Source organism: Rhincodon typus, chromosome 31, assembly GCF_021869965.1.
Source record: "Rhincodon typus isolate 14 chromosome 31, sRhiTyp1.1, whole genome shotgun sequence".
In the NCBI taxonomy this organism is placed as follows: Eukaryota; Metazoa; Chordata; class Chondrichthyes; order Orectolobiformes; family Rhincodontidae; genus Rhincodon; species Rhincodon typus.
The window spans coordinates 31,654,463-31,678,098 of record NC_063362.1 but is presented as its reverse complement, the minus strand read 5'-3'; the positions used below and the strand labels follow the sequence as shown (position 1 = coordinate 31,678,098).

At 42.5% G+C, this 23,636-nt stretch overlaps 1 protein-coding gene across 5 annotated transcripts in view; it reads left to right on the top strand.

Annotated features, from left to right (window-relative positions):
* Positions 1–23,636, top strand: part of nphp4 (nephronophthisis 4) — a 342,957-nt gene that overhangs the window by 266,190 nt on the left and 53,131 nt on the right. For all 5 annotated transcript variants that reach the window (XR_007265309.1, XM_048615154.1, XM_048615157.1 and 2 more), the window contains one exon: positions 17,943–18,071. Coding sequence is in view for 4 of the 5 variants with exons in the window: in XM_048615154.1 (XP_048471111.1) it covers positions 17,943–18,071 (129 nt within the window). In the remaining variant the exon portion in view is untranslated. The remainder of the gene's footprint in view (positions 1–17,942; positions 18,072–23,636) is intronic.

The window sequence follows — 23,636 nt, the reverse complement described above, 5'->3', positions numbered from 1 at the left end:
AGGAGTATTCATTCAACACCCTTCCAATATCCTGTGGCTTCACATACAGGTTGTCCCCGTGGTCCCTAATGGGCCCTGCTCTTTCCCTGGTTAACCTCTTCCCTTTAATGTATTTATAAAATATCTTAGGATTCTCCCTAATCCTGTTCACAAGTCCTTTGTCATGCCACCCTTTTGCTCTTATAATTATTTTCTTAAGTTCCCTCCTGAACTTCCTGCATTCCTCTAGGGCTGCAGCTGAATTGCACCCTTTGGACCTGCTAAAAGCCCTATGCTTCTTCTTAATCCAGTCCTGAATTGTCCCAGACATCCAGGGTTCTCTGAACTTATTGCTGCTACATCTCCCTCTAAAGGGTACATGTTGGACCTGTACTTTCTGAATCCTACCACTCCCCCTTCCTCCAAATACTCCGCTGTATTACCTGCAATGAGGTGTCACAGTGTACTGTGGCCATATCCTGCTTTATTCTAACAAAATATGCCTTCCCCCAATCCCAAGCTGTCTTTTGCAGGCCATCTTTTCCCTTGTCCAAAACAAATTTGAACCATGCCGTGTTGTGGTCGCTATCGCCTAAATGTTCTCCCACCGCTACATTGAACATTTGTCCAGCTTCTTTCCCTAGAACCAGATCCAGCACTGCACCATCCATTGTTAAGCCTTCTATGTATTGATACAAAAAACTCCTCTTGATACATTTCAAGAAATCCATCCACTCTAAACCTTTAACACTATGACTATCCCAATTTATGTTGGGAAAGTTCAATCCCTTAGTATAACTACCCAATCATTACTCTTACACACCCCTGTGAACTGTCTACATATTTGCTCCTGTACTCCCCACTGATGCTTTGGAGACGTATAATACATTCCCAGCAATGTAGCTGCCCCCCCAAGTCCTACCCATAAAGCCTCGTTTGAGGACCCTTCCAAGATACCATCTCTCCTTATTGCAGTAATTGACTCCTTAATTAATAATGCTACACTACCACTATTTTTACGCCCTCCTCTGTCTTGCCTATAGATCCTATACCCCAGAATGTTGAGTTGCCAGTCCAGCCCTTCCCTCAACATGTTTCTGAGATGGCAACAATATCATACTCCCATGTGTCAATCCACACATTAACTCATTAGTCTTACCTATTACACTACTAGTGTTAAAGACCATCCAGCCTTGCCTTACTCTCTTGACACTTAACATAGCTGAACTCACTCTGAGTTGCTTCCTTTGCTGGAGCATAATGTATCGCTGTTTCATTGATATCCTGTGTCCCCTCCCTCTACCCAACTAGTTTAAACACATTCCAACAGCACTAGCAAACCTACCTGAAAGGATGTTGGTACCAATGTGCAAACCATCCTGTTTGTACATGTTCCACTTTCTCCAAAAATGGTCCCAGTGATCCAGGAATCTAAAACCCTCCCCCTTGTACCACCTCTTGACCCACACATTCATCTGTCCTATTTTCCTATTTCTAAACTCACCAGCGCATGACACCAGGAGGAATCCAGAGGTTACAACCATTGAGGTCCTGCTTTTTAATCTACTGCCCAGCTCCCTGAATTCTTGGTACAAAATCTCATTCCTCACTTTACCCATATCATTGGTACCAACATGTACCACAATCTCTAACTCACCACCCTCTCCTTTAAATATAGTAGGAACTGCCGATGCTGGAGAATCTGAGATAACAAGGTGTAGAGCTGGATGAACACAGCAGGCCAAGCAGCATTCCTGCTCCTCTGATGCTGCTTAGCCTGCTGTGTTCATCCAGCTCTACACCTTGTTATCTCACCCTCTCCTTTAGGATGCCCTGCAGCCATTCAGTGACATCCCTGACTGTGGCACCAGGGAGGCAGTACACAATCCTGAGTCACATCTTCGTCTTCAGAGATGCCTGTCTGCTCCCCTGACTAAAGAACAGGAGAAGGCCATGCAATCCATTGACCCTGTCTCATTCTACACCCCCCACCCCCATGTAAATATGATCATGGCTGACTGAGCACTTAATTGCATTTAATATTTTAAAATATTTTATTAGCAGGTCCTGAGGGTCTTGTTAAAGCAAATGGAGACAACAGCTTTCTTTTTCATTATTTAGCTGGAAGGAATGAAGGCTAACCATTCATGTTAAAAATAATGACTGCTAAAAGGTTCAGTGTGGCTGACGAAAACAGAGAAAATGACTACTTTCTGCCAAGGGTGTGCATCTAATAAGAATTGCAGCCTCCAACTCTTCCCCCCTTATTATCTAATTGACCTGCCCTCCTGCTCTACTGGTTCCACTAATTCAACAGATTCTGCTGTCCTCAGGCGTGCAAGCTTTACAGTGATTTGCTCAGTGTATACATGATTTGGATGGATTAGAGTGACTTACAGTATTAATTTCCCGGTGTGCTGACTGTGCGAGAGCTTTGTACTGGACAAATTCTGTCCTTGGAAGAAGAACATATGGTGCAAATTCAAACATTCAATCAACATGCATTGAAGGTGAACAGTGATTTATTTCTGCACGTTCAATTGCTAATTGCACTGAGGCAAATACAATAGTAACTTATTTACACAGCATTTGTCAAGTTGAAGTGAACAATGAATAGGAAGGATAGAAAGAAAGGAGGCGAGACTGAAGACCACAGGGTTTAGCAATCTTTTACTGGAGGAAGAGAGAACATTTTGTCCCAGGAGTGGATAGATTTGCCAGACTGAAAGAGAGACTGATAGGATTAAGAAATGAGGACTAAATGCATATATCAGGTTTATATTCCCCAAGAATCGAAGATTAGGGGGTGGTATAACTGAAGGGTTTAAGATGATTAAAGAATGTGATACAGAGAATAGAAACTATTTTCTCTGGTGGAAGCATCCAGCTTAAGAGGGCATAATGTTAAATTAGAGTTAGTTTGTTCAGCAGTGATGTCAGGAAGTGTTGTGGAAATATGGAACACTGCCACATAACACTGTGAAAATTTCAATAGTTGATAGGGTTTGCCAGAGGAATACTGTTTTTGAAAAATACTTCTCAAGATTGCAAAGATGAAGAGTGGTGCAAAGAGGCAGTGATGCAGAAGTGGAAGAGTTAGTCTTACTGGTGGCCCACGTGAAGTCTGAAGCTCACCTCAGCATGAAGAAGAAAGCTGAGCATGCATTCGGGTTCTGACGAAGAGTTGTTCAACCTGAAATGTTAATTCTGACTTATCTCCCCAAATGCTGCCAGACCTGCTGAGCTTTTCCAGCAATTTCTGTTTTTGTTTTTGATTTACAACATCTGCAGTTTTTTTCGTTTTTTTTATCATCAGGCTCAGCGGGATAGTTAACGAGCAGAGAGCTTCATGAACATTGAACTGCAGGAGATTTTAATGTCAGATGTGGTTAAGTTGTTGTTCCAATCCCTGTAGATACCAATAATTTTAAAAATAGAAATCTGAACTTTTGGTTAACAGCTGAAAGGATGACTTGATTGGATTTAATGTTTTTAAAGACTTTCCTGTAACAAACTAACTGAAAGCACCACTGACAGTAAGTATTATAGTAGGCAACTTTTTAATTTAGCACAATGAAGAAGGACGAGGGCATAAAATGCAAGGGAATATCATCACTTGCAAGTTCCCCTCCAAGCTGCCCACGATCATGACCTGGAATAATATCACTGTTATTTCACTGTTGCTGGGTCAAAGTCCTGGAACTCCCTTCCTGATAGCACTGTGAGTGTACCCAAATGTCCATGTACTGCAGTAGTTCAATAAGGCAGCACATTACCACTTTCTCAAGAGCAACTAAGAATGGGCAATAAATGCTAGCCTGGCCAGTAACATCCATTTCCCATAAATGAATGTAAAATAAAACACCTCACAGGTGTACTTTACCCTGTTCTGAAATAAAATCAAATCAAAGACAGAAACAGAAATTGCTGGAAAAGCTCAGCAGGCCTGGCAGCATCTGTGGAGAGAAATCAGAGTCACCATTTCAGGTTGAGTGACCCTTCCTCAGAACTATCAAATCAAATCAAGTAGTCATTTGATTTTGCTGGAATCCAGTCTAAAGTGATTCTTAGCTCTGGAGAAATTACTTTTGTACCTCACCTTTCCCAGTGTAGTTACTTTTAACCCTAAAAATGTCTTCATGGTAAGGGTGTTTCCTGACAGTTCTGTCTCTGGTGCAAACTTGATGAGTCTTTCACCCTCGTTTTAATCCTCACATATTTGGTGGTTTCAGTCCAAGCACAAATTTCCACTCTCGTTTCTGTGCACTAAGTCATAGAGACTTTCAGCCTCTGGCTGATATTTTTCTCAATCCTGCTAGTCTAATTTTGTGAGTTTTTAGGGATATTGTAGAAGGCTTTCCCTTCTTGAAGCTCATTGCCATAGCATTGTGAACTGCATGGACATTGTATCCAGGTAGAAATGCTGTTATGCTATCGTTGAGACCTCAGTGTTTTTTTCATCTTGGAAGTAAACAGACAATTTAAAATGTAACTTTTTACAACTCAACATTTTCAACACTTGCTTGGAACTTTGGAGACTTATAGTCTATTCATTGCTGTTATAACGGATGTTGGCATTATTTCCAGGAGGAGCATTTTATAACTTTTTCCTGCTAAAACCATCTGGTTCCCCTTCAATCTTTAATAATCAAACCAGCCAGGCAAATTTTGGAACAGGCCTTTCATTTGACCTTAGATTAGAGATACAGTCCTGAAACATGACATTCTTTTTACCTCATAATTGTAACATCAGTACACAATAGATTTTGTTTGTCTTTGGATTGGCAACTGCATGTTTGCAAGACACAGAAACATGGTTCAATTCACAACAGACTTTAAGAAGTCAACACCCTCAGTAAAATATTCCCATTAGTGAATGCAACTTGGCTTGCTTCCTGGAGAATCTTTGGGTTTCAGTTCATTTCAAGCTTGATCTTTTTAAGTGAAATGACTGTAGCTCCAGGTTATTTCCGTGACTGCAAATCCTTGACAATGCTGCAGTTACACTTCATTCATAATCCATTGACCTGGAACATGAGCTGCTCCTGAGTTAAAATTGCAATCAAACAGCAGAGGTTGGTTAGGATCTTTGCCTTCCAATCTCACTTTGTTAACGCAAGAAGTTAAGGCAATGCCACCAGCCCTAGATCTAAGTTTTAATAATTCATTAAGCTTTTAGTTGTATATTTCAACATTCAAAGTGAACAGCAGTGTTTTGTGACTTCATTAACTTCACTTACTTTGCCAATACAAATATTTTGACTGTTGCCATTGCAAATCCACATAAAACACCCATAAGCTTTCAATACATTGTCATATTCCCTATGCTTGGTTTTACACTGGTGAAATGAAATGTTTCCATGCCAGGAATTAGAACATGAAGCCCTTCTAATATTCAGAGCCTCCTTCTAATAGTAATTGTGTCTCTGTTCAGCCTCCTCTGCAAGTGGGGGCACCTTCATTACAATGGCTTGTACCTTGTGACTATCTGGTGTACATGATCGTATTTACTAATTGAATATGACCTGCAGTTGTCTAGCTGTGAAAGAGAGTGAGAAAACCATGCTCACTGATACCATACAGTGCAGTAAAAAGGGCTTTGATGCAGACAATTTTCCTAAATATACGTAGGAGGGAAGGGGACACCTATTACTCATCACACATTCAGCTGGTATCCTATGGCAGATTCAATACCTCATTGTTAAACTGGACCTTTATTTAGACACTATACAGCCAGCTAATGTAAAATGGAACTTAGGATGTGCATGCATATTCTTAAAAGGAAGAGCTTGGATTGCCATCATGGAAAGGGGTTTATGTGCCTAACAGCCTTCGACAGCATGTAGAACAGAGATGTGAAAGCCCAATTAGTGTGCAACACTACTTTGGAGTCACTACCACTTCGGAATTCCACACACTAGCCAATACCTAGTCTTAATCACGATTTACCACGATGTGAAACAGCATGATGGATCAAACACCGTAACCACACTTCAAATTGAATCGTGAACCACTTCCTGGTCAGTTGCCTGATTATTTAATCTGGCTACAGATGCAATTATTTAGTGTTTTAGACCTTTTTCTAAAGTTTGAAAAGCTTTACTGGAATTGGTCCATTTGGCCTTGCATTACTGATTTTGTCATCACTATTATTTGATATTGACTTGGTCCCCAATCAATCCAGTGGCACGTGTGGCTCCTCCCATTGCTAATATAATTGTTGTGAGCCCTTTGTTCATTGAACCCTTGCTGCACACTTCCTATCTCTCACTGGGACCCGCTGCCCACCTCCCGTCTGCCTCTGCTACCAATCCTCTCACTGCCTCAATTGCCACTCTGCTCATTAAACCTCATGCCACCCCACTCTCAAACTGCTCACCTCCCATTCACTGAGGGTGGCAAGTGAGGAGGCGAAAGGTTGGGTGCAGCACAGTGAGTGGGGATTGTGATTGACATGACAGAGACCGTTCTTTTCTGATTTGATTGGTACCACCTTTGGTGATGTGGGACATTTCTAGCTATGTCATTATAGGCATTGTAACTGCACGTGGAATGAGCATACCCTCTGCAGTTCCGGTGTTAACAAATGCAACTTATGTCATATCAGATAGTGTGCTGACTGAAACTGTTACTGGGGAGGGATGGTCTGGTAGAACTTCCTCTGAGAATTGACTAAGGCTGGGAGAATGGCAAAAGACCACACACAGTAAGATAATCTGTGAGAAGAGGAAGGAGGTGGAGAAGGCAGAATGGTAAAGGCTATTTAGCTGATACTATATTCCCCTTGGGCCATTATGTAGCAATGTCCTTACCACAATTTTGACCAGCACTAACATATGGAATATCTTAGCTTGGCAAAAAAAGGTTGTGAGAAACAGGGCCAGAAAAACTTCGCCAGCGGCTGACAAAGTAACCAAGGCTTTCACTTTGTTTGCCTCTGCTTCTGTTCAGGCTTTCATTGAAATTATAACTGGCATCTTGAAAGAAAAGGGAGGTCACTATGAGGGAACAGCCTTCACCACAGTCTATCAGCTGAGAGGCTGAGGAGTGGGACCATGAGCAGACAGAGGAGATACCAGAGAAAATGGAGCAACATAAAGGGAGTGGGAGGCTACAACATGGACTTGACAGACCTGTCTTTGTATAAATGGTTCCTATTTTACCTATGGGGAGGTGGAGGCAGGATCACATCAGACACGCTGACCCTGGAAGCAATTTGAATGTGGTCAGGGAGGCAGTGAGTGCTAAGGCAGGTTGGTTACAAGGCCTGCTTTGCTTCTCTTGGATTTTATCTCAGTTGTGTCAAAGGCTACAATATCATCTAGCCCTCTCACCTCACATTCCTCAGTTCCTCCCATGTTATTACTATGACCCCTGTGTGCCCTCAATTTCACTTCCAACACTTCTCACTGCATCCTCCATGCCCACCCACTCAAATATACAATTTAGAGCCAATGAACCCGTATACTGCAAACCTTTTAATAACTGGCACCTATGGGACCAGGAGCATTCCAGTTGATCAAATTTTCTGATTGATCAAGAGGTCCACATAATCAATGAAAAAACACATACTAAGTAGTCGAAATGTAATGTTAGGGGTGTACACATCACTGTTATAGGTGTACACATCACTGTTATACTTTATTTACAGCATAAATCACTTAAATAATAATGCAACTTTGCCTTAAATAAAACTTACTGCAGACAGCCTTCTCACTCTTTCCCTTAACTGACTATTCGGATATCACAGAGATAACAATTACACAGTAAACTTATGGTATTTCAGGTATATAATTTTTACTGGTTTGTCGAGACTGCTGGTTTATAAGGTGTTGGTTAAAACAAAGTTTGCTGTAATCGCATTGGCAAATCTTGAATTGTACTTGAAAAAAATTCATTCAAAAATCACCTCTGAAAAGAAGTTACTTATATACCCCTATAAGAATGTCAATCACACAGAGAATTTATAGAATCAATACCACATGCTTTACTCCTCTTAATTTTGTCAAAAAAACAGTTTTACGTCGTAAAAAAAGATTTCAATTAAAAACCCAAACTATAACTTCACAAAGTTCTCAGTTAGACAAAGCAAATATTGCATTTCTACCTGTGGAATCAGACCCCTGCTGAATTAATCCATTAGTGATTCTTGGAGCCCAGTCAGGCTTTCAGTCTGGACCATCTGGAGAATCAGGTGTCTGGCCATCTGTGAACTGTGTCAGGCTGAACAATCTGACCATACATTCAAGACTGAAGCTGATAGATATTTAGGAATGAAGGAAAATCAGAGGAGGATGGAAAAACAGAGTTGATCTGAAGTTCAGTCATGTCCTTATCAAATGGCAGAGGCAGGCCTAGTTCTGCTTCAATTTCCTGCCACCTTCTATCTCTATGGTTACAATGCCTCTCTCCATTTAGAGGGTGTAGGTTGGCTTTAAGCAAAGCTAGTCACCTGCAATGTTGGCTTTCCTGCTGTTCAGTAGGGAGCATTAATTCAACATCCAGCTGATGGCTGAATGAGTGAACTTATTGTGGAACCTGCACCGTTTTCCCTTTTTCAGGTCATCCCGTTTAAACTCTCATGGAACTGCATGCAGAGGCTGCCTACCTATGGAATATTGGCTCACTTGAATTCATTGCTGCTCATTCTTGTCCACTTGCAATTCTCCAAAAGAAGACAAGGGATATTGATTAATGAGCTATTTCTATGCTGAACATTGTTTCTCATTAAATTGAGGAGGGGTGGGGAGTAGAAAATACACCCTTGTGGATGCTAGATACTGTAGTGGATTAGCACACTATCCTTTGGTTCTCACCCTGTGTGGCTGGATAAAAGTCTTGCTCTCATGACTGGCACAGTCTTCTGAACAAATGCAATTTGTTGGCAAATTAGCATTTATAGTTAAGAGTTTGTAAGGTGTAAAAGATGGAAAAGAAAGTGAAATGATGGATTGCCTTGAGATTGAGGTGCAATGCATTGCTGGAAAAATGTGACTTTACTCTGTAGCTAACGAGACTGTGTATTAACTTGGGAGTGCTTAGATCTGAAACAGTGCTGGTGTGCTCTGTTCCCAACACTGAGACTCCTCACCAAAAGGAGCACAAACATTCACAGGGGAGCAAAATGTTCAGTCAATGTGTTACAAGCAAAATTGATCCCACTAAGACCCACGGATAAACCCTGTCTCCTGCAGCTTTAATGTTCCGTTTACATTTATTCTTTTAAAGTGTTGGCTGCCAGCGGTGGGGCAGCCAACCCGGCTGTGCATCAGAGGGAAAAACAAAATGTGCATGAGACAGTCGTGTCTTTCTTTCCATGCATACCAGGGACAGTCTTTACCAGGGAAGTGACATTGAATCCACAGTGCTGTACAGGAACACAGACCACTTAAAGCTGCTGCTTTAGTGACAGAGCTCTTGATCAGTGCTTCCCAAACCATTTTTTTCACAGTGATCCCTTTCTGTGGCTTGAAAGTTATTGTGACTCCCTCAGTGAAAAGTGAGAGAATGAGGGTGGATGTGGAGTTGAGGTGGGGGAAAGATTTGTGGCTGTGAGAGCAGAAACATTATAACGGTTATAACTTGGTTACAGTTCTACAGTGGTCATTCCTGCCTCAAAGTTCATGGCCCCAAACTTTTGTTTGCAATCCACTTGGGGTCCCCACCCCCACCTTGGGAAGTCCTGTTGTAAATTTCAAATACTGTTCTGCACTGGCTGCCTTGGGATGTGACAGAAATAAATCCATTTCTTAACCTGGCTCTGGGATGTCTCGAAGGTGAAGCAAGGTCATTGAATATTTCTAAGACAGGTGGATAAACTTTTGTTAGGCAGGAATTTGAATTGATGGAATTTGGAAGACAAACAGATCAGCATGATTGGTAGGGCAGGCTTGAGGAATCTGGTTTACTTTGCGCTGACAACGCAGTTGAAAGTGACAGCAAATGTTTGAAGCAGCAGCAATAGTACGACCTCTTGCACTGAAATTGCAACATGAGCAGAATAAAATGCTGGGACTTCTAAAGTCCTGTTAAAAAGTTTTTGATGCTGAGCTGCGTACTGGGACAAGTGACCAAATGCTTGTCCCAAGAGGTAAATTTTAAAGAATGAGAGATAATTTCAGAACTTAGGGATAAAGGTTAAAGCAAATAAAAAAAATTGCAACAGCAAACCCCCATGTACAGTACTGTAATAAACTGATACCCTGTGATTTTGATTAAGCATTATTGGGCAGGATACTGGGATATCTTTTATGTTCGTCTTTGTAATAACGATTTGGGAGCTTTTGATAGCTGCCTGAACTGGCCAACAGGACTTTGGTTTAATGTCTCATCTGAAAGCTAACACCTCCCATAGTTCAAAACATGTTCAGTACTGCATGAGAGTGTCAAATTTGAATTTCGTTTGCAATTCACAGTTGGGATTTGAAGTGGAACCTTGTAGCCCTAAAAGTAAAAGTGCTACCAACTGAGCCACAACTGACACAGATAGAAATAAAGGACAGGGGAGTGCTTTTTAAGGCCTCATTAAGCAGATGTAGAGGTTGCTAGGGTTGAGGAAATAGGCACACTGGAACCACTTCAGGTGAGATTTGTAAATTTGAGACTTATAGGAGACCTAATAGCTATCATTGTGCTAAAATAGAGATTTTAATGTTGTCAATTTTGTGAATTATTCACTGCATGATTTTGATAATACAGTCCTGAACATAAACTGCGGTCTCTACCTTTTGATACCATCTATATTAAGGCTTATTGATACATATAGAATAAGGCAAATTGAGATCTAGTTTAACCTGCTCCAGTGAGCACGGCAAGCTAGAACAGAATTGATCTTAAAAACTAAATTAAATTCCCATGGATGACTGGCCATTCAATCAGAAAAATATCAGCATGCAAAGGACGTGCTGTGTTAGAAATTGAAAGACCATGTCAGTCGTGTTTTGAGAAAGATAACAGTTTGTTGTTGGGGGAGTTGATGTAGTGGTAATGTCACAATGACAGAACCCAGGCTAATGTTCTGGGGACATTAGTTCAAATCCCACCACAAGTCCTGCTGGAGTATGAATTCAATAAATAATCTGGAATATTATACTAGTCTCAATACTAGTTATTGTTAAACTATTATTGATAGCTGTGAAAACCCATGTAATTCACTAACAGCTTTTAGGGAAAGAAATCTGCTATCCTTACCACGACTGATCCACATGTGATTCCAGACCCACACCAATCTGGATGACTCTCAACTCTCTCTAAAATAGTTCAGCAAGCCACTCAGTTAAAGGCATTTAGGGATAGACAACAAATGCTTGCCTTGCCAATGACACACTCATCCCATTAGAGGATCAAGAAAAAAACAAAAACTTTTCTGTGCACTTGCAGTTAACTGAGGTGTAAATCTGTTTCGACGGTGCTGTTCAAATAGGAATCAGAAATAGACCATTCAGTCACTTTAGCCTGCCTTGCCATGCATGCTGACCTGTTTGTCTTTCAAGTTCCACCAATTCAAATTCATTGCCTAACAAAAATATATCCACCTGTGTCTTAGAAATAATCAGTGATCACACTTCCACTGCCTTCTGAGGCAGAGTTCCAAATTCACCCATCTCTTCATCTCTGTCCTGGAAGGGCATCCCCTAATTTTAAAACGGTGCTCCCTATTTCTGGACTCAGCCATCAGAGGAAACATCCTTTCTTTGCCCACCATATTAAGAATGTTCAGGATCTTATGAGTTTCAATCAAGTCATCCCTTACTCTTCTAAACTCTTGTGGAAACAAATTCAGCCTGTCAAACAAATCCTCATTTTAGGTATCAATCTAGTAAACCCTGTCTGAACCATCTCCAAAGCTGTTTCACCCCACTTTAAATAAGGAGATCAAAATTACACACAGTATTTGAGATGTGGCATCACCAATGCCCTGCATGACTGAAGTATTTTATCCTTACATTTATGTTCAATTTCTCTTGTAACAAAGGATAGCATTCCATTAGCCTTGCTGACTATTTGCTTACACCTGTAAATAGACCTCACTCATGCAGCAGAACACCTAATTCACTCTGAACCTTGGAATTTTGTGGTCATTCCCCATTTAAGTAATACACTTTTTTATTCTCTCAGCCAAAGTGAACAATTTCACATTTTCCCATATTAAATTCCAACTGCCAGAATTTTGTCCATTCATTCAATCAATCTATGCCTAACGCTAACTTCCTTATGTATTTTTCACAACATACTTTCCTACCTATCTTGGTGCCATCTCCGAATTTAGCTAGCATGCCTTCATTCCCCTCATCTAAGCCATTAATGTGAATTGTAAACCATGGAACCAACCCATTTGGGACTCCAGTTATCACACCCTCCCAATAACACACAGACTTATTTATGCATACTCTGTTATCCACCAGCCAGCCAATTTTCTATCCATGCTAATATGTCATCCCGGCTATCATGAGCTTTTATTTTCTGTAATAACCTTATCAAATGTCTCTTGAAATTCAAGTACAGTACATACCCTTTTATCCACAGCATGTGCTGCTGCTTCAAAGAACTCTAATAAATTGGTTAAACATAATTTGCCTTTGGCAAAACCATGCTGACTCTTCCCTATTATCTTGAGCTTTATGAAGTGTGCAGTTATATTCTCCTTAATGATTGATTCCAAGACATTCCCCATGATAAACATCAAGCTTAATGGCCTATACTTTCTAGCTTTTTTCCCTCCCTGCCTTCTGGAATAGGGAGACCCGAGCTGTCACATCCTGTCAATCAGACTAAGACTCATTTATACATACTCTGTTAGCTGTCAGCCAGCCAGTTTTCTATCCATGCTGATATGTTTCCCTCTCCATCATGAACTACATGCTACTTTCCAGTCTGATGAAATCTTTCCCAAATCTAGGAAACTTTGGAAAATTAACACCAACATGCCCATTATCTCATGTAAGACCCTCAGATGAAGCCCACCTGGACTCTTAGACTTGTCGGCTCCCGCTCCATCAGTTTGCTTTGTACTACTTCTCTTGCAATTGTAACTTTGCTATGTTCCTCTCTCCCTTTCACCTGCTGACTTAATGATTGCTAGAATGTTTGTTGTATTCCCTGTAGCGACGACAGAAGGGAAATATTTCTTAGTTTAATCCACCATTTTCTTATTATCTATTATTAAACTCCAATTTTCACTCTCTAGAGGACCAAGATTCAACTCACTCATTTCCTTCTAAATACATGTGAAATCCCAGCTCTCCATTCTATATTCCTAGCTAGCATCGTTTTGTACTCTAATTTTTTCCTCCTGATTAACCTTTTAGTCATTCTCTGCTGTTCTTTATATTCAGACCAATTGTCTGACCTCTACTCATCTTAGGTCAGTTGTACACTTTTTCTTTAAGTTTGATGCTTTTCCTAACTTCTTCAGTTAACTGTGGTGGGTGCTCTCTTTAATATTTTCTTGTTGTAGCAGGAAGACATTCTCAGTACTCCAAAGTATTCCCTTAAGTGTCTGCCACTGTGCCTTTATTGATCTGACCCTAAACTAGTATGTCAGTTCGCTTTTGCTAGTTCAGCTTTCAGGCCAACGTAGTTGTCCTTATTTAGGCCTAAAACACTAGTTCTCCCCTTTCTCCCTTTCAAACTGGATACAAAGATCAGTCATATTGTAGTCACTGCTACCTATGATTGCCTTAAATCTGAGGTCATTCATTAATCATGGCACATTACACAATACCGAAGTCAAATATGACCTGCTGTCTATTTGGTTCCAAACAGGCTGCTTTAAGAAACTATCTCAAAAGCACAAAGTCCTCATCCAGGCTATGAAACCCAGTCTAAGTTTTCAAGTTTAAAAGTAGATTAAAGTCACCCATGATATCTGCTGTCCTTTTAGTCAGAAGCATCTAATATTCCTTCTTGTATACTTCGTCCCATATCGTGGTTACTGTTTGGAGGTCTGTAGATCACTCCCATTATTGACATTTTTCCCCTACTATCCCTCATTTCCCCCCCGAACCAATTCCACATCATGATAAACTGAACCAAGGCCATCCCCAACTATTGCACAAATGTCATCCTTCATTAGCAGTGCTACCCCTTCACCTTTACCTAGTTTCCTATTTTTCTTGAATGCCACATAACCTCTCAATATTCAAAACCCAACCCTTGTCATCCTGAATTCATGTTTCTGTAATGGCTATCAAATCAGAATTGTTTGCTTCAAATGCACACTCCAATTTGTTTACTTTGTTAGGAATGCTACAGGCATTCAGATAGAACCTTTAATTTTGACTTTTTGTTCTTTTTGTTAAAAATGCTCTTACTTGTTGGTGTATTCCTAGGTTTCTTTCTCTCTGTCCCTCCTGCTATTTCCTGACCTGCATTTCCCATTCCTGTCTTAACTTTTCTCTAGACTTTGATGTATTACATTTTACCACGTTTGGTCTCTTGCCCCACTTTTTAGTTTAAACTCCTCTATACATCCCTGTTATCCAATAAGTACCCAATACCAATTTGTTTGCAACTCCAATGATAGTCCAGAGATTATAACGTTTGATCTTCTGCTGTTTACTTTCAGGCCCATCTCCTCATACTCTGTAAGCAGACACTCTTTTCCTAGACCTACTTATGAAGGTGGAATCACAACTATTGGCTTTTCCCCCTCCCACTACAAGGTCCTTTTCAGCCTGAGCAGATGTTGGATGTTTGGATTTCATAACAACAGTTAATAGACTCAGATCAGATTCTGCAAGCCGCAGCAAGCAATTGCTTGTCTGTTGGAACTGAAACTAAATGAGTGCCTGAATAAAAGCCAATTTGGGAGATCTGGGTCAAGTGATAATTTCCTGTTGTTGGCCACTTAACTCTGAGCCTGCACTTTGTGCATCATTACATTATACAGACGTAGGCATCTCAACTAGACTGAGTGTTCATTGCAGGACTGAAGGTGTGCTGCATTGTCCACAGTGCTTTGAGACGCGATGTTAATTTAGTACTCTTGACTACCCTCTCAGGAGGATGACAGAGATCTAGTGGCACTATTTATAGAGGAGCTGGGAAGCTGTCTCCAGTGTCCTGACCAATATTTATTTCATAGAAACATATAAAAGATAGGAGCAGGAGGAGGCCATTCAGCCCTTCAAGCCTACTCTGCCAATCTTCACGATCATGGCTGATCATCCAACTCAATAGGCTACTCCTGTTTTCTCCCCATAACTTTTGATCCCAAATTTCAATATACATTCGCCAATATGAAATTAAATGTTAGTAAAAACTTCATTCAAAATTAGTTGTCTGGTTATTTTTAAAAAAAATATTTCTGAGGATGTAGGTATTGCTGGCTGGACCAGCATTTGTTGTCCATCCATAACTGCCCTATAGAAGGTGCCAGTGAACTGTTGCAGTCTATCATGTAGCTACACCCATGGTGCTCTTTTAAGAAAACTGTTTGAATATTTCGACCCAGGATGGAGGATTATTTTTGCTTGTTGGGATGGTGAGTGTCTTGAATGGGTACTGTCTGCAGAACCTCCAGTCTCTGTCCTGCTGTAGCTACAGAACTTATTTGGCTGGTTCAGTTGAATTTCTGCTTAATGGTGGATACTTGGGGATGTGGATAGTTGGAAATGAAGTGATAGTAATGTTGTTGAATATCAATGGAAGATTGTTAGATTATGTGTTCTTGGTGTTGTTCATTTCCTGGCAGTATCTTATTATCACATTGCTGTCTGTGGGAACTTGAAGTGCACAAGTTGGCTGCCAGGCTTTCTATATTACAACTGTGACTACACTTCAAAAGTACTGCTATGGCTGTGAACCACTTGGGACTTGTTGAGGTTGTGATTGGCATTATATAAATATACGACTTTTCAATGTGTTCGAGGTTATGCAGTTACAAGTACGTTCTGCCAACTAGCACACAATGTATGCATATTTATTCTATTGTAGCTTCGCTGATGGGCAAAATAGACGTTTTCTTTTCCTATAGCTGTGCAGCAATGATGGACTTTTCTTATGCTGCTGTTTATGTCACTACTGTTCTGATGAAATCTGTGGTTTCAAAGCTTGTATTTTTTGAGGCAGAGTGTAACTGAATAGGGAAAACATATGGAACACTGAGAAATAAAACTAAGACAGGAAGTTTCTAAGGAAATTGAGACTGCAACAGAAGTTCTTCTGGGGAGTGGAAACTGGTTTAATCCATGTAAAAGGATTCTGATCTAGAAGATCCTAGTGATGCAATCTAGGCAGGCTGAAGAAGATGTCGGATAAATCAAGAAGCTGAGAGTGGGCAAATAGTTCTGTAGCTTTTACTGAAGATAATGTTGATGGATCAACACCATCCAGATGGTCGAAAGCAGTGTTGAGGAAGTTCTTCAGATGTTTGCCATTTTTAGTATAGATCATGCCTGTGGAATTTAGGTTGCTTATATACTGCTGTCAATTTGGGCTCAAGCTAAGTTCAGGAAAAAGAGCAGCTGAAATTCTTTGTGAAAAAGACAGAATTTTGAAGGACCTTGGCTGAGATTTGACCGCCTATCCTATTTGTAAGAGCTGTCTTAATTGCATTTGTCATTTAATGTGTAATTTATAGTTTATAATCAATCTTCCTGTTAATTTGTATTTATCTCATGTTAGTTTTGGGTTTTAGGCAGTTATCTGAGAGAGTACTCACTGTTTGTTTTGTTTGATTCTTGTACAGGAAAATATCATTTTGTTTGGACAGAATCTTGTGGCCTCATTCTTTCAGTAACTGGGATTTTAGATATTGTTCAGAAAAAGTGTATTGGTTTCCACTGAGATGATAACTCTGTGCAATTATTTTGTCATTGTCTATCTGCATTTTCCCGTATTTTTTTTTCTCCTCTGAGTGTCTCTATTATCTCAGTGTGGCTTTCACTCATGATAGCTTAGAGGTATGATCAGTTTCTCAGTATTTATTCACTTACTCTTAAAGCCTGAGGCATAGAATCGTGGACTTTTACAGCACAGAAGGAGACCATTTGAACACTGTGGCTTTTTGAAAGAGTTATCTAATTTGTCCCACTCCCCAATTCTTTCTCTGTAGTCTGCAATTTATTCCTTTTCAAATATTTATCCGGTTTTCTTTTGAAAGGTGTTATGGAATTGGCTCCCGTTGCTCTTTCAGATACTATTCCAGATCATAGCAACTCGCAATGTAAAAAAATTCTCTGCGCTTCCTGCTGACTTTTATGCCAATTATCTGTGTTATCTTGTGACTGTCCGTCTTTCTACTGGAAATAGCTTTTCTTTCAAAATCTTTCATAATTTTGTACACCTCAGTGAAAAGGTGGTTTGAGGCTCCTTGTTGTAAGTGTAGCAGAGTCCCGGGTATTATTGAGGACCTTTAATAGTCATATGTGAATCCTGATGTTGTCTGTTGTCCTGATAATCTGATATTGATTGCATAAGAACCTGCATAAGGATTCTTTTGAACAGCTAAGCTTAACATTTGACTGAACATGTTTTGGTTAAGTCCTATCTGCTCCCAGTGAGAGGAACTGGCAGTTTAGAATTGGGTGGGGAGATGGCTTTGGTCAGAGGCCTGCTGGCTGGATCATAGCTCAGTTGTTCAGTGTAGCTTTTTGAGAAAAGAACAAAAACGTGAAAAGCAAAGGCCTTCTGTCAAGGATACATCTATCTTCCATGCCCAATTTAGTAGTTCATTGCAAGAAGCTGACCCATCATTTGGATCAATCCCGTTCAATTTAATGTCAGGTTTCTTTTAGGTGTTCACTCACCCACATCTACCATCACACTAAGCTGTCCTCAAGCCGGACTTGAACCTGGGAATGTCCTGTTCTCAACAGTTAAGTGCCAAAGCAAGAACGAAATGCTGTTTTAAAATAAGCAAATAAGCTGTTTTATGTTAAACATCATCATTTCTGATATTCATGTAGCATGAGTTAATGTGAGGCGTTGGATAACGTTGCTACGTGTTTTGTCACCATAAGGTCACCAGCCTAAGCGGACAGCAAAGATTCCGACGCTCGTTCCTGAGTCAAGAATCATCTCCTCACAGGACAGATCCAGTGGGTTTTCCGGGGGGAGCCTGTCTTCAATAAGTTCAAAGAAACTCAGTGGTGAGTGTTGGCTTAGCTTTTGGTTAGCCTGATCCTTCACAGGGGCCAGAGTAGAATGCTTTCAGTAACCACAGGATCCTCAATTGTGGAACATATTGAACTAAATTTATTTACATACAGCATGCATGATGACTGTATGTCATACAAAGAATTAGCTTTGTGTTTCAGGGCAGGAGATAGATGAGTAGAAACTAATTTTGGGCAGTGACACAAATGATTGGTATTGGGTCTGCCTCCTGGTCAATGTAACAACAGGTGTCTTGCTATCTCTGAGTGACTGAAAACCCTACTGTGAAGCCTCTTCCAAAGATGCCCACCTTGAAGAACTTTCTTCCTCCCTCTGAAAAGATCTCAGTGGATCTCTCTCCCACTGCAACCCACTGGTGATCTCCTCTGCCCTGAAGCTCTTCAACCACATACTGAAACAAACCCGTTACTACAGCCATGTCTCCTTTCACAGTACCTGCCTACATAGCCAGCTCATACCCCATGGACTCTAAACAATGTTCAGACTATCCTAATTTGGACCAAACCATGACAACCGCTCCTACAGAACATCCAGAGCCTCCAAAAAACGTTTTTCCCTGCAGATCCTCAGCTCCAGGCTCGCAGCAATGTGCCAGCATCTTCTCGTACTACAGTCAACCCTACCCCAGCTGAAAGCCTCTTTTTCGCAGACTTGCAAAGGACCTCTACTGCTTTGCGTTCTACACATCATCCACACCCTCAACCAATGCTTTTTCTCTGCCCTTACATCAAGGATTGTAAGTACACCAAACTTGCTCATGCTTACCTCTAAACACTGACCTCCTGCACCACCCTCAACACCAACCCCTATCTGCGACCTCATCCTTAATTTGTCCGGCGCCATTAACCGCGCGGTCGCCTTGGCTGCTCCCGCTATTGACAATGTCACTTCTGTTAATGCTGCTGACCACCTCACTACTTCCGCTTCTGCCCACGTTACCATTCCCAAACACACACCCACTCCCGAAACAGTCTCCAACTCCACTTCCAGCTCCAGCTCTACAACAGCCCCAGGCCTAAGTTCTGCGGGGTATTCACCATCCCCCTCAGACCTCTCCCTCACTGAGGATGAACGGTTAGTCCTCAGCAAAGGACTCACATTCATTTGCTGTACCCACACGTCAACAAATTATGTTCACGCCTGGATGTCGAACTCTTTTCCCACTGCCTCTGCCTCCATGCCTATTTCTTTAACAGGGAGTTTATCCTCCCCTCTGCAGACCCCTTCTCCCACGTCCAACACACCCCCTCCTCCTGGACACCACCCCACAGCCTCCTACCCTCCCTCAACCTCTTCATCTCCGACTGCCGTCACAACAACAATTGCCTCGATCTCTCCACCTCTCTCACTCGCTCCAACCTCTCCTCCCCCTCACTCACTCCACCCCTCTCACTCGCTCCAACCTCTCCTCCCCTCTCACTCGCTCCAACCTCTCCTCCCCTCTCACTCGCTCCAACCTCTCCTCCCCTCTCACTCGCTCCAACCTCTCCTCCCCTCTCACTCGCTCCAACTTCACAATCAAACCCGCGGATAAGCGGGGGCGCGCAGTGGTGGTATGGCGCACTGACCTCTATATCATGGAGGCCATGCACCAACTCTGACGCTTCCTCCTACCCCCCCACCCCCCCAATTATGACCCCACCTCTGACCACCAAACCATCATCTCTCAGACCGTTAACACCGTCATCACCTCAGGTGACCTCCCACCCACCACCTCCAACCTCATCATCCCCAAACCCCGCATCATCCGGTTTTATCTCCTTCCCAAAATCCACAAACATGACTGCCCTGGCCGACCCGCACTGAACTCATCTCCGCTTACCTTGACTCTGTCTTTTCCCCTGGTCCAGGAACTCCCCACCTGCATTCGGGACACCACCCACGGCCTCCCCCTCCTCCGAGACTTACAATTCGCTGGCACCCAACACCTCATCTTCACCTTGGACATCCAGTCCCTGTATACTTGTTTCCCCCATGCAGGTGGCCTAAAAGCCCTCCGCTTCTTCATCTCCCACAGGCCCAACCAGGCCTCTCCACTGACACCCTCATCTGCTTAATGGAACTTGTCCTTACTCTCAACAACTTTTCCATTAACTCCTCCCACTTCCTACAAACTTGAGGGTTCGTGTGGGCACCTGTATGGGTCTAAGCTATGCAGGTATGTGGAATAGTCCCTCTTCCGCTGTTACACCGGCACTATCCCTCATCTTTTCCTCTGCTATATTGACAGTATTGGTGCTGCCTCCTGCTCCCATGAGAAGTTTGAACAGTTAACTTTACTAACACCTTTCACCCCCAATCTCAAATTCACCTGGACCATATCCTATATCTCCCTCCCCTTCCTGGACCTCTCCACCTCCATCTCCGGTAACCGTCTCAGCACTAATATCAATTTCAAACCCACCGACTCCCATAGCTACCTGGACTACACCACCTGCAAGAATGCAATCCCTTACTCCCAATTCCTCCACCGTATCCGCTGCCAAGATGGAGCGTTCCATTCCTGGACATCCCAGATGTCCTCCTACTTCAAGGCCGCAACTCACCCCCCCCACCTCCATTGAACCACAATGTCCCCAACTGAACCTCTTGCATTTTCCGCACTTCTGCCCTCAAATGCCTGCCCCTCAACAAAAATAAGGACAGAGTTCCCCTGGTCCCCACATACCACCCCACCAATCTCTGCATCCAATGCATCTTCCTCCACCACTTCTGCCACCTGCAATCCGACCCCCCCACCAATGAGATATTTCCCCAGACAACCTTTCCAACTCTGAAAGGGGTTCACGTGTACGTCCGCCAACCTGGTCTACTATATCCGTTGCTCTTGATGTGGTCTCCTCTACATTAGTGAGACCAAGCGCAGACTTGGTGACCGATTCGTGGAGCATCTGCTCTGTGTACACTGTAATCAACAATACCTTCTGGTTGCCAACCATTTTAACTCCTCCTCCTTCTGCCTTGGTGACATATCCATCCTGGGCCTCCTCCAGTGCCACAATGATGCCACTCACAAACTGGAGGAACAACACCTCATATTCCACCTTGGGAGTCTACAGCCTAATGGCCTAAACATGGAATGCACCTGTTTTAAAATCTCCCCACCCCCAGCTTCATCCCATGTCAAACCCTCCCTCTCATCCCCACCTCCTTGACCTGACACAACCTGTCCATCTTCTCTCCCACCTATCCGCCCCACCTATCCCACTAAACAATCCCCACCACTCCCTACCTGCATCCACCTATCACCATCCCACCTACCTTCCCTCAGCCCCACCCCTCCTCCCTCGATTTATTTCCCAGCTCCCTTCCCCCTCCCCGGTCCTGATGAAGAATGTAAACCCAAAAATGTTGACTTTCCTGCTCATCTGATGCTGCCTGGCCTGCTGTGTTCCTCCAGCACCACACTGTATTGACTCTGACTCCAGCATCTGCAGTTCCCGCTATCTCCAGGTTTCCAGTTATGTTCATTGCAATGGAACGGAACCAGGCACCAAATGTAAATAGCTAATCTCATATTCATCACCCCAGACAAATTTCTAGACTTGTATCTTTCATGCTTTTCACTCGACTCTGAAAATTGTTGCTCTTCTCATACTTTGGCCAACATTTTATTCCTATGCAGGTGCTCCTTTACTCTACGGCAATTGAAGATCTGACAGGGTTCCTGTGTCATCTCCATTGGGGAGACCTGACGAGATTAAATGCCTGTCCAATATTGAACTGTCCAGAGTTGAGATTTTGGAGCCTGGGGGATAGAAACCCTGCCCACCAGTTGGAGGCTGGCAGCTTTCAATTGCTGGCAGTGCCACTTCAGTCATGGCACCCTCTAACCTCAAATACTTGTGTGCTTTGTGATGACAGTCCTGAGGAACAGAATATAATAGACTCGGTGTTGGATGCTGTAGGCTGAGTGATCATGAAACACAGGACAGGGTTCACATCTAAAGACTAAATCAGCACTATGACTGCAAGGTCGCCTGCAGGACTGTTGACTCTTTCTCTGGGTATGTGATCATTTTCGAATGAAAGCGTCGCTCTTTAGCCTGCCTTTCTTACTTCTCATTTTTTAGCCCATGCTGCCAGTCGAAGACCTCCCATCATGGCCAGCATCATGAATATGTCACCAGTGCTTCGTTGTTTAAAAGTTTTTTTTTGCTTAGGGTACCAATAGTGCAATACCAGTGGCGTCTCTTTCAGAAGGGACACCTAGCTCCTCCTCATTGATGTCCTACCGGTTGAATCAAAAGTGGGTGGTATTGCTTATGGTCTATGGTCATTACAATGAACACTAAAGTCAATTACTTGTGGTCAATGTTGTGGCAGTCACTTATTTCTTGCAGGCAGTGATCAAATGTTTTAAACGGAAGATAAAGTCATGGGACTGTTTTATCCTGTTTGTCTTAGAAAACATGTTGTCCCAAACTAGTACGTCCCCCATGGCCTCATCCCTCAGAAATGGTAACAGTGCTTCATATGGAATTAATCGCTTGGGCGTGTTTTGAGATGACTGTTTATGTAAAGAAACACGTCAGTCATTTTTATACATAATCAGATCCCAAAACAAAAGTGAGATTGGTGCCCACACTTGTTTGGTTGTGCAATGTGTCAGTCAGAGAATCCTAAGCTTCCTTAAAATGAGTTGTGAATATTTCATGGTCCCTTGACCGACAAACAGTGCCTTGGTTAGTAGTTCATCACTCTTTCGCTCATTCTCCCTCTCCTTGTCGCTGTAGATTTTACTCTGCTTTGTTGCAGTCATTCTTATATTATCACTTTTTCATATATTCCATAAAATCCCTATAGTGCAGAAACAGGCCATTTGGCCCAACAAGCCCACACCTACCCTTTCTGTGTAACCCTACATTTCCCAGGGCTAACACACCTGACCTGCACATCCCTGGACACTATGGGACAATTTAGCATGGCCAATGCACCTAACCTGCACCTCTTTGGACTGGGAGGAGAAACCAACCCATGCAGACATGGGGAGAACACGCAAACTCCACACAGACAGTTGGCCAAGGTTGGAATCAAACCCGGGTCCCTGGTGCTGTGAGGCAGCAGTGCTAACCACTGAGCCACAGTGCTGTCCCAATATATAAAAGCACACTCCCTGGCACATGTAACCTCTTAGACATACAAACCCACAGAAACACGCACAGACACACTTCGCTCTTTCTCCTCTCTCCGTGTTCTTCATGAACAGAAACCAGGCAAATTCTTAAAAGGGCAAGTTATTCACTGACCCAGGTGTTTGTCCAGGCAGCAGATGGGTGGCATGGTGGCTCAGTGGTTAGCATTGCTGCCTCACAGCGCCAGGGACCTGGGTTCGATTCCAGCCTCGGGCAACTGTCCATGTGGAGTTTGCACATTCTCCCCACGTCTGCGTGAGTTTCCTCCGTGTGCTCCAGTTTCCTCCCACAGTCCAAAGATGTACAGGTTAGGTGGATTGGTCATGCTAAATTTCCCATAGTGTGTAGGGATGTGTAGGCTAGGTGGGTTACAAGGGGATGGGTCTGACTGGGATGCTCTGA